Source organism: Podospora bellae-mahoneyi, chromosome 2 (genome assembly GCF_035222275.1).
Source record: "Podospora bellae-mahoneyi strain CBS 112042 chromosome 2, whole genome shotgun sequence".
NCBI classification, from domain to species: Eukaryota; Fungi; Ascomycota; class Sordariomycetes; order Sordariales; family Podosporaceae; genus Podospora; species Podospora bellae-mahoneyi.
The window spans coordinates 4257109-4268125 of record NC_085881.1 but is presented as its reverse complement, the minus strand read 5'-3'; the positions used below and the strand labels follow the sequence as shown (position 1 = coordinate 4268125).

General features: G+C 53.6%; 5 protein-coding genes across 5 annotated transcripts; 2 read left to right on the top strand and 3 right to left on the bottom strand.

Moving 5' to 3' along the window:
• Positions 1–189: 189 nt before the first annotated feature.
• Positions 190–1132, bottom strand: SOU1 (Sorbose reductase sou1; the record flags this gene model as incomplete). Its single annotated transcript, XM_062876910.1, has 2 exons — positions 190–815; positions 883–1132. The coding sequence occupies 2 exons, from the start codon at positions 1130–1132 to the stop codon at positions 190–192; spliced, it is 876 nt and encodes a 291-aa protein (XP_062735554.1).
• Positions 1133–2025: 893 nt separating this feature from the next.
• On the bottom strand, positions 2026–3226 carry CBS1 (Cytochrome B translational activator protein cbs1, mitochondrial; the record flags this gene model as incomplete). The annotated part of the gene is made up of 5 exons (XM_062876909.1): positions 2026–2105; positions 2172–2243; positions 2305–2914; positions 2980–3082; positions 3132–3226. The coding sequence occupies 5 exons, from the start codon at positions 3224–3226 to the stop codon at positions 2026–2028; spliced, it is 960 nt and encodes a 319-aa protein (XP_062735553.1).
• A 1490-nt stretch (positions 3227–4716) lies between these two features.
• On the bottom strand, positions 4717–7137 carry QC761_211750 (uncharacterized protein; the record flags this gene model as incomplete). The annotated part of the gene is made up of 4 exons (XM_062876908.1): positions 6748–7137; positions 6670–6681; positions 4978–6608; positions 4717–4906 (listed from the first exon to the last, which is right to left on the bottom strand). Exons 1-4 carry the CDS (start codon positions 6823–6825, stop codon positions 4717–4719), a joined length of 1911 nt encoding a protein of 636 aa, XP_062735552.1. The 5' UTR covers positions 6826–7137.
• A 42-nt stretch (positions 7138–7179) lies between these two features.
• On the top strand, positions 7180–8212 carry QC761_211740 (uncharacterized protein; the record flags this gene model as incomplete). Its single annotated transcript, XM_062876907.1, has 3 exons — positions 7180–7594; positions 7663–7851; positions 7922–8212. Exons 1-3 carry the CDS (start codon positions 7442–7444, stop codon positions 8210–8212), a joined length of 633 nt encoding a protein of 210 aa, XP_062735551.1. The 5' UTR covers positions 7180–7441.
• A 553-nt stretch (positions 8213–8765) lies between these two features.
• PRP45 (mRNA splicing protein) lies at positions 8766–10916 on the top strand (the record flags this gene model as incomplete). The annotated part of the gene is made up of 2 exons (XM_062876906.1): positions 8766–8906; positions 8976–10916. 2 exons carry the CDS (start codon positions 8766–8768, stop codon positions 10587–10589), a joined length of 1755 nt encoding a protein of 584 aa, XP_062735550.1. The 3' UTR covers positions 10590–10916.
• Positions 10917–11017: the final 101 nt, after the last annotated feature.

The window sequence follows — 11017 nt, the reverse complement described above, 5'->3', positions numbered from 1 at the left end:
AGCACAAGGCTCCAAATTTTTGGAGCCTCAGCGGTGAGGTTGGGTCGGTCTTGAATCTGGCTTGCCAAGGCATATTAGGGGTTCACCGGCAGCAGCTGACTGCCAGTTGGCACCAGTCCATTGACTTACACCAGATCAAGTCCGAGCATTGAACATCAGAAACCGAACTCTGTTTCTCTATAAAGCCCCTCAAGGAGCGCAATACCCACCATCCACCACCAAATCAATCCCCGTAGTATACGAAGCCGCATCGCTCGCCAGATACAAATACGCCCCCTTCAACTCATTCGGCATCCCCTCCCTCCCCATCGGAATCTTATCCCTCCAAGCCCTCTTCGTCCCCTCATCGCAAAACTTGCTAATCTCCGTAACAATGTACCCCGGGCTCACCGTGTTCGCCCTCGCAAAACCAACCCACTCCACCGCCAGACTCTTGACCAAGTGAATCACGCCCGCCTTGCTCGCATTATACGCCGTCTGCAGCTGGGGGATGTTCACAATGCTCCCGCTCATGCTCGCCGTAGCAATGAAGCTGCCGTAGGTGAACCCCTCGAGCCCCTCTTGCTTCTGCCGGCGGAAGATCTCCCCGGCCACTCTGGCACAGTAGAAGGTGCCGTCGAGGTTGGTGTCGATGATTTGCTTGTAGCGCTTGATGCGGTCCTCGGCCGCGCCGTCGAGCATGGGGCCGTCTTCCCAGGCGATGCCCGAGTTGGCGACGAAGATGTCGAGGCGGGAGTTGAACTCGGGGAGGATGTGGTCGTTGACGGCCGAGGAGACGGCGGGGAAGGAGGCGACGTTTACTTGGTAGGCTTTGCCTGTTTGGGAGGGTTGTGTGTTAGGTTTCCATGGTGGTGAAGGTAGGTGACTGAGAAAGGGGCTTACACTTGACGCCAAATTCCTTCTCGATCTCGGCTGCGGCAGTCTCAGCCTGCTCCTTCTTGGAGTTGTACCATATCGCCACGTTGGCGCCCGCTTCGGCGAACCCCTGAGCAACAGCGTAACCGATACCAGCTGTGGCGCCCGAAACGATGGCGGTCTTTCCAGCGAGGGAAAACAGAGGCAGAACTCTGTTGCTGGCAGGAGGAGCGGTAGAGTCGTGGGCGAAGAGCCCAGCTGGGGAAACGTGGGACATTTTGAAGTTTGGTGAGTTTGTTGATCTCGAACTGGGTAACTAAAAGCAGGAAACGGAGAAAAAAAGAAAAAAAAAAGAAAAAAAAAAGAAAAAAAGGGGGGGACGAAGCAGATCTACAAAGATCGAGGCGGAGCTACCTATCTCGGCCAGGGACACACACACATACACACAGCCAACCCCGCAGATTACCTTCGGAGACCATGTCGGCTCCTATGGTCCCTCGAAACGGATGGATACCTACATACCCTTACCCGGCTACGTTGTACCTATCTTGTCTGTTACTGCTTGTCCAGCTGTCCCTGCTGCCAGCTGTCCAGCCTGCAAGCAAAAAACGGCGGAAACTCGATCAAGAAGTGGAGGGGAAGACGGATCCCCTTGCCAGATTCCGAAGTCCTGTGGAGCTTGGTTACGTGAATACCGCGGATGGTGCCCAAAGATTCGTGGGCAATACCCATATGCACAATGATGCCATTCGTGGCCTTGGATTGTCTTTGTTTCTGGCTCCATGGGTGTGGAGCGTGGGGATCGAGGGGTAAATCCGGGGACTGGAGTTGAGGGGAAAGGGCCGATATCTATGGAATTATCGATTTTACAACTTTAGCCTTTAAACTAAGTACATGGAAAGTGTCTCCAAAAGTTCCCGGGGAAACTCAAGTCGAGAGCGTCAAACGTCTGCCAGATGGCATTGAGAAAACACACAACAGCGGGGTAAATAGGTAGCTGTCAGTCATGCGGATGTGGGGTAAAGGCAAGCTCACATCGAACTGGCTTGTCAATCCTGTCAAGCAATCAAATGTAGTCAAACGTTACAGCGCATCCATACCAGACCCTGGGATTTGTATCTGGTTCGGGCTGGCCCTAAGAAATTGATACCTAACCCCCTCGGCACCACTCTACCCGATTACACTGTCCAACACCTTCTTCCTGTCAAAGTTGGTGTTTCTCCATCTCGAGATCCAATCGTCTCTGTTGACTATTTCCAACCCATCAGCATACCATAAACCAAACAATAGAAACAAGACAACCAAAGAGAACTTACTATAAGCCCCACAAATCCTCCTAATCCCCTCAAACGCACTCCTCCCATGCATAACCCTCCAGTTGTCAAACACTACCCCAGCATCGTTAGCATATCTCTTCCCCCCCCCAGTTAAGAGCATCAAAGACCTCACCAAGCACCCTCCCCGGCGTCAACTGCACCCAATACTCACTCTCCCTCCTCCTCAGCATCTCATCCCACTTCCTCGCCGCCCCATACCACTCCTCGGGAGTATACCCCTCCCCAAACGGCACAACCCCCCTATCATCATTATTCCACCTCACCCTCCCTAGCTCCCCATCCACCACCTCCAACACGGGATACAACCTATCCGGGGTGATCGTAATCCCCGCGTTCCCGCTCGCATGCCAGGGCAGCCGGACTTGGGTCAAAATCTCGTACGCCTTTGGGTCCTCCTTTTTCAACACCTTGGCGGCGTTGAAACCGTCCACCAACAAGGAAGCACCGCCCTGGACGGTCTCGGCAGAAACACCCGGGGGAGGGGTGTGAGAGAGGAGGTGGAACGCTTGGAGGCCGGAGGGATCGGTGAAGTAAGTGTTGTCCGTGTGGGCGGGGAGGGCGAGGTTGGTGTAGGCCGTGTCGGCCATGGCGAGGTCGGGGATGAAGTCGTAGAAGCCGCCGTAGTGGGTCAGGCGGATGAAGGCGATGCGCTCAAGGACCTGGCGGGTTAGGTCCGGGTCGTGGGAAGGGGTGGAGGAGATGAAGGAGAAGCCATATTTTTGCTGAGGGAGGAAGTGTAAGTATCATGTGAGGAAGGGGGAAGGGAAGGGGGGAGGGGAGAACTCACGATCTTTGCTGTGAGGTCGGCCACGCCTTGGTCAGAGTTCATCACTTCGTTGTAGGAGACGGTGGGTGGGTTGGAGGCTATTTCCGCGCCCCAGTAGTGCTGGCTTGGGGAGTGTTAGCTCGATCTTTTTGGGATTTGAGATGAGGACGTACTCCTGGGTGACGCTTCTGTCCCTCTTGTCCTCCTTCACGTAGTGCTGGATGAAGTCCCAGTCATAGTTGCTCTCATGGCCGTCGGACCCTAACATCTCCCCATCAGCATGCCAAACGTGTTCAAGAAGGAAGGGGTAAGAGATCACAAACACTTGACAGCAACCCCCTCCGCTGTCGAGCTAACACTCTCAGGTTTGATATCCGCAGGAATCTACCCACCATTCATTTTCATCAGCAAAAATTTGTCTCCCTCCCAAAAGGCCATCAAGAAGACTCACCGCAAAAGTATTGAAATTCCTCTGCCTCGTATCCTGATTAATGCAGCTCGCGCACCGGCAGTTGTCCCTGCAGGTCGTTCAGTCGTCCTTCTGTGCATTGCAGCCGAAAAGAGGTGCATATACTCACCTCAACCAAAAGTACGGCCTAAATAAGACAAGAACTATCATCAGCATCTCAACCATATCATATTATCCTCGCGACTTACAAACTCTCCCTCTTCTTCCTCCCCCCCTCAACCTCCACCTTGAGCCCACCACCCCCAACACTCACACTCTTCTTCGTACTGTACCCTCTCACACTGAGCTTGACTCTCTTCTGACTGGTGGTGGCAGCGGCAGTGCACAGTGGAAAAGACCTCCCACGGCTGCTGCGCGCATGTGTCGTTAGCGAATGAGCTCCCTCCACCCCCTCCCTCAATCGATCAATGTTTTACTCACCTTGCAGCAACAAGCAGCAGTTCCCTTTTAAACAAAACTGGCCTCAAAGCTAGGAATGACTTCATTTTTGGAGGAATTGTGTTACAAAATAATTCCCCCAAAAAACCAAAAATTTGCGTATCGACAGTTAGTCAGTTACAGTGAGATTTAAAGTATCATATGACTTTGGATGTTTCCACGTCCGCTTGCTTATTATAACAAGAGCGCCGAACTTAACCGCAGGTTTACAAAGTGACGGAGCCGGCTCCGCCAAGAAAATCGCTCGTTCCTGTCCTGTTTCGTAGAACCTCGGCAGATGAGAGTTGGAATGGGGGAGAGAGAGGTTGCTGGCAGTAAGGGTGGTGACACGAAGTGAGGAACCCATGATGAGTTATTTCTTGAGATATTATCAAGACAAAGGGTTTATTCAAGTTGCTCAAACCTGTTGCTTTGTCGGTTAAACGGAGGGCCTATATCTAGGTGGTGTTGCTGAGCGGCATGTCGGGCATGTCGTTGTTCTCCACCAAAGAGGTACATCTCGCGGGTTAGGGTTCGCTGTGCTCTGGAGGCGACAAAGGGTCCCTCTTTTATCCTGCTTCACGACGGTCGGTGTTCCAAGCAGAAAAGCAAGGTTTGACTAGATCTAGATATCTAATCCACCGTAGAAATCACCAAACTCCAGACGTCCTTCTCCTTCCAAAGTCCCATATACCTCCCTCCCTTGTGTGTAGCATCAACAGATAACCTCTTCTGGCGCACCCCCTCTCTCGTGTATAAGATCATCAGATAGCCTCCTCCGCAAATTCCCCTCTCGATCTCCTCCTCGAGATGTTTCGATCATATCGCATGGAAATAATCTCATCTCCACAAGATCATCACCAAACCCCATCCTAAGCACCAATCAACTTACTCCAAAACGACCCCCTCGCCGGAGCCTGGTCCCCCTTCGGCGACAGAAGCACCGTGTTCCACACCTCCTCCCCGTCCACAAACAACCTATACTTCAAGCTGCTCTGATCACCGCCCTCCAAATTCTCAATAGTGATCGCTCCAAACTTGGAGTTTCCCTTATGAATATACCTGCTCACCACCTCACATTAGCCACTCAAACATTCTCATCAAGAAAAAAAAAAAAAAAAGGAAAAACTCACTTGACCATCACATCCTCCCCATCCCTCTCCCTATAAGTCCCAACCGGACTATAAAACTGACTCAACGGACTAGCCGAAAACTCCCACACCGTCGCCTCCTCCGGCCACGCCCTCCCCTCCACATGGACTTCCCCCTCTCCCTCTCCCTCCACCAGCACGGGAACCGGCGGCGGGAACTTGGTCGCAGCAAACTCGTGCCTATCCCCACTAAGCACCACAACCCCCACCCCCCTCCTCGAAACATCCCACATCGCCTCCAGCACCTTCCTCCTCTCCGTCAAAAACCCACCCCACGTATCCTGAGTGTTAACCGGCCAGTTCTTCGTAAACGGCACCGAGCTGGCCACAATCTTCCACTTGACCCCTTTCGGCTCAGGTTTCTTGAGCCACGCCAAAAAGTCCTCCAGCTGCTCAGGGCCAAGCATAGTCTTTTGTTGCTCGGCTCTATCAGGAAGATGATTATCCGACCGGAACGTCCTCGTGTCCAGCAGGAAAAAGCTCGCCGGGCCTTGGGTGAAGGAGTAGTACGTCGCCGATTTGCGAGCGGCGATGCCGCCTGCTCTGCGTGCCGGGGGAGGGTTGGCAGCTGCTTGGTAGTGCTCAAAGGGGTCAAAAGCCGCCTTGTAGACGCCTGTAGAGTTGGCGGACCAGTCGTTGGCGATTTCGTGGTCGTCGAGGGTGTGAATCCAGCTGAGGTTTTGACCGACAGAAGGCCAGTCGGGCGAGGCGTAGACCTGGCGGTATTTTTGCCTGTAGTCAGACTTTGAACTTCCCCAGTAGCGGGGCACGTCGGCGTAGATGAAATCTCCCAGGAAGAGCATGAATTGCGCGTTGAGGGTGGGGAGGACCTTGGCGAGGTAGCGGAAGCCTGGGATGGCCAAGGGGTGGTCAAACGGTGAGTAAGGGAGTCGGGAGACGATGCAGGAGGTGGAGAGGAAGGTGAAGGGGCCGGTGGTGGCCTCTTCAGCGTGGCCGACGGGAGGAGGGGTGGTGAACTCTCCGGTGTGGTTATTCGAGGTGCGCCATTGGTAGGTGCGCATCTTGGAGTTCCGAAGGGGGATGGGAACAACGGCGGTGTAGTCGGTTTCGTTGGTGGTGAACTTGATACCACCAGCGCTCTGCCACAGGGGGTTGTCAAAAGGCGCCACCGGGTCCTTGATGTGTACTTCGACGGTGACGGGCATCTTGGACTGGTCTGGCTCTCTAATGAGAAGCTTGGCCTCATGTTCAGAGACAAAGCCGAGTCTGGCAAAAGAGAGGTCATCGCCAGTGTGATAGCGTTCGGTGAACAGACGGTCAGCGACCATGCCGACGCAGATAGCGTTGATGAGAAGCGTGGTAGCTGACAGAAGCAAACTCCGCGGGTTGGGAGCACCAGAGAGCAGTGTCTTTAAGGGGTTCAGGGGTCTGTCTTCGATCGTGAGGGTCTCCTCAACAACCAGCTGTTCGGCCACCAGCTTTTCGGTCCCGCGGTTTCTCCTGCCATTCTCGGGGACCTCAACCTCGATTGGAATGTCCGTTACTGTGACATCAACTTGATCAACTAGTTCCTGCTTTGGCTCATGCAGATATCCCGACACAAATGACGGCAGGTAGACAGCGAATAACGCAAAGATAAGGGCGGGAAATGGCTATCACCCCTCTGTCAGAAACACGCTCCATCTAATCAGCAATGCATAATCGTTTACTTACAGGAGCAAGAGCCTAGATATCCCAGAGGTAGTTAGTGAATGGTCTTGATTCTCGTAGCTGTGCTTCGCCCCCACTTACCCATCGTAAAAAGAAGTAACTGAGTGCCCTGATAGCGACCGATGTCGCTGTCGAGACTTTCGTTTGTGGTATCGTCATCTTGAGATATGCCCTCTGTAGCGAGGTTCACTCAAATAACGACTTGGTAATTGCGTTTTCTATGAGTTTCTCAGTCTGTGTCGTCCCTATGAAATTTGATGGGTCATGGCGGGTCTCGACAAATATGGCCGGTAGGAATTGAAATTGCAAGGCCGGCCACAACAAACGGTTTCCCAGCAAGAAGACCTCAACAAACAGTCACTTGATCTAGGTAAATATGAGAAGGAAGAATATGTGTAAATTTGGGCTCTGAAGAAACAGGCCTCACCGCGCGTGCACCAGCTTCAGGCTCTTGACGCAACTAATTCCGCTGATGTCACTGGGCGGAACAAAACCCCGGTGGTTGGCCAAGAACCAGGATAGAGCTTGGGCCAGGTGTGCATGGGCCCCCTGCCCCAGCTGACCCCCTGCCCCTAGATGGGAGCGGGCCAGGAACTTGGTTGTTCCGGCCAAAAGTGTCCAGCTCAGCGCTTTGGCAATTGGCTGAGGTGTTGGCTCTGAGTGGCAGGGTCCGGCGCGCGCGATTGAGACTTGTCCTGAAGCCGAGCCGAAGCGTTGCGATACCAGCAGCAGCATCTCGACGACACTTCTTTTCGAAACACACAGCCGGCTCACCATGCAGCTGCCATTACTTTCGTGCGGTCTCTTGGGCCTGCTGGCCAGCCAGGTCGCCGCCACAGCCCTGACCTACAAGGTTCATGCGAACGAGAGGGCGTGCTTCTACACAGCAACACAGAACAAGGACGAGAAGATTGCCTTTTACTTTGCCGTATGCGCACCTGTCGTTGGACTCTGGACTACTTACTCTCTGGCGGTGATACTCACACGGTTCTATAGGTGCAATCCGGTGGTTCCTTCGATATCGATTATGAAGTGACGGGTCCCAATGGGAAATACATCATGGATGGCCAGAAGGAGAGGCAGGGAGACTTTGTCTTCACCGCCAGGGAAGTTGGCGAATACTCGTTCTGTTTCAATAATGAGATGAGCACATACACCGAGAAGTTTGTCGACTTTGAGATTGCTGTAAGCCATACCCTGGCCCTTCACCTGCAAACCGCAGCGCATATACTGACATCTACTCTTTACACTTTAGGTTGAGAACGAAGCGCGCGTTACCATTCCCTCGAAGCAGGGCTCGTCACCGGAACAAACATCAGCCCTCGAGGAGTCCCTGTTCAAGCTCTCGGGCCAGCTGTCCACCATCACCCGCAACCAGAAATACTTCCGCACCCGTGAGAACCGCAACTTCAGCACCGTCCGCAGCACAGAACAAAGAATCGTCAACTTCAGCATCGTCCAGATTCTGATGATCATGGCCATGGGAGCTCTGCAGGTGTTTATTGTCCGCTTCTTCTTCCAGGGTGCGCGGAAGGGCTACGTATGAGGGGTGTTATCTTTTTTTGGAATGCGAAAATAAAAGCGTGTTTGGTCTGGACCGGGCGTATAACTTGACGAATTGGGCATGTCTTGCTATGAGGATTATGTATCATAGGGGTGGCTCATGGGTCTTGTGAAGGGGTGGGTTATTTATATCTGGTGGTCCTTGTTTGTCTCTTTTCGGCGTGATATCGCATGTTCTGGGTTATAGTGTCTGGTAGAATACGGGAAGCGTGTGATGATTGTAATTTCAAGACTCAACCTTTGAACTTGTTTCCTTGATATTGTTACCGAGGTCAGGTTGACCTTGCAGTTCATCTTGAACACTGTGGATGGATTGGAAGCGCGGGCCACTGTTAGTGCCAAGACTCGATAAGAAAAATCCGATAAGCCTCTGCAGCCTGCTGCACTGTACCAGCCACTGTCCTTCTTCTGCGTCCTCTCTGTCCTCACTGCGCCAGCACCTGGAACTTTTCAAGATTTAAGACCAGAATCTCCCCTCCGTCAAACCTCAGTATCGCGACAGCCCGTCACCGCGAACAACTCCAAAATAAACAACGATGGTTTCGATAGCATCTGGCCTCACTCAGGCCCTTCCAAAACCAAAATATACAGGCGAAGATGAAGAGTTACGGGCACAGCAGCGCGGCCCTCGGATCGTCGGTGCCAACGAAATCGACAGCACACAGCTCGTTCTGAAGGTCAGCCAACTCGACATTGCATTGAATGTTGTACCCATTCCGGCTACTAACAGCTGTTCTCCTCCACAGAGAACAGGACCACCCCCATATGGAAACCGAGCAGGTTGGCGTCCTCGCGCGCCCGAGGATTTCGGCGATGGCGGCGCGTTTCCTGAAATCCCTGTTGCGCAATACCCCTGGGGCAAAGGCGATGGCGCGTCAACTTCCAATGCGCTCGTGGTGCAAGTCAACAGCGAGGGCAAGGTCGATTACTCCGCCATCGCGCGCCAAGGGCACAGCAAAGACCGCATCATTCACACTTCGTTCAAGGACCTGATTCCACTACGACAGCGTGCCGAGGCGGGCGAGTTGGACCTCTCGCGACCTAGCCAGGAGACGGTACAGGAGACGGCCGAAAGGACGAAGAATGCCCTCGCCAAGCTGGTCAGCGGTGCGGTTGCGGCGCAAAAGCCCAAGAATGTGAACGTGAATGGGAGGAGGGACCCGACGTTTGTCAAGTACACGCCGTCATCGCAGATGGGGGAGAGTTCCAAGAAGCAGGAGAGGATTATCAAGGTGGTGGAGAGGCAGGCGGATCCGATGGAGCCGCCCAAGTTCAAGCACAAGAAGATCCCGAGGGGACCACCGACGCCGCCGCCGCCAGTTATGCATTCGCCACCGAGGAAACTGACGGCTGAGGACCAGGAGGCGTGGCGTATCCCCCCCCCTGTTTCGCTCTGGAAGAACTCGAAGGGTTTCACTGTTCCTCTTGACAAGAGGTTGGCCGCCGATGGTCGCAACCTCCAGGATGTTCAGATCAACGACAAGTTTGCTCAATTTTCCGAAGCCCTCTTCGTGGCTGATAGACACGCCAGAGAAGAGGTACGGCAGCGCGCCATGATGCAGCAGAGGCTAGCGGAGAAGGAGCGGTTGCAAAAGGAGGAGAATCTTCGTCAGCTGGCACAACAGGCCCGCGCCGACAGGGCTGGGGGTGGCAGCAGGAGACGGTCATCTCGCTCCCGATCTGGGTCTCGGTCTAGGTCCCGGTCTTACAGCGGCTCTGACTATTCCGGCTCGGAAAGCGACAGCTCTGAGCGTGCGAGGAGGGAGGCTCGGAAGGAGAGGCTTAAGCAGGAAGAGCGGAAGCTCAGGCAGTCACGCATGGGTGCCGAGAGGAGGGCTCAAGTCATTGCCCGCGAGATGGACCGCGACATTTCGGAAAAGATTGCTCTCGGTCTGGCCAAGCCGACGCAGTCCAAGGAGGGGATGTACGACTCGCGGCTTTTCAACCAGTCGAGCGGGTTTAGCAGTGGGTTCAATGAGGATAACCCGTATGACAAGCCACTTTTTGCGGCGCAGGATGCGGTTAATTCGATTTACAGACCGAGGGTTAATCAGGATGATGATGATGAGGGGGCTGGGGATAGGGCGATGGAGAGGATAAGCAAGGGGAATAGGTTTGGGGAGGCGCTGGGGAGGGGAAAGTTCAAGGGGACGGAGGACAATGAGCCGAGGGAGGGGCCGGTGCAGTTTGAGAAGGATACTAGTGATCCGTTTAATGTTGACAAGTTTTTGTCGGAGGTGCAGCAGGAGACTGCTGCTGCTGCGGCGGCGGCGGGATCGGGGAAGAGGGGGTATGGATTGCAGCAGGAGGAGGGAGATAGGAGGAGTAAGAGGACTAGGGTTGAGGAGGACAATGATTGAGCGCGTTGAGATTGAATTGATAGGTGGGGCGGGGGTAGGCAGGATGTGAATTGAGCGGATATGATTCTTGTGCGTGGTCATTGTCGTTGTGTTGTGTTACAAGAATGAGGCTCTGGTGAGAGTGTTGAGATTGGGGGTTATCAGAGTCGTGGTCTTGGCTTTGCTGCAAGGGTCTTGACGATGTAACAGCTATAGTCCGGACATATATTTCTAGGGCAGTGTCGTTGGCGAGATATTTACACGTGGTTATACAGCAACATAGATATCATCATTCTATAGGAAAGGTGGGTAGAAGATACGGGCTTTTATCTGCTGTGTAACCCTGATGCTCTCTACAACTATGTCGGTGTCTGGGGTATTTCTCACAACCGTTTTGGTGTAACTGTTTGGGGGTTCCTTATATGTGTGTTGTCATCGGGCCTTTGTGG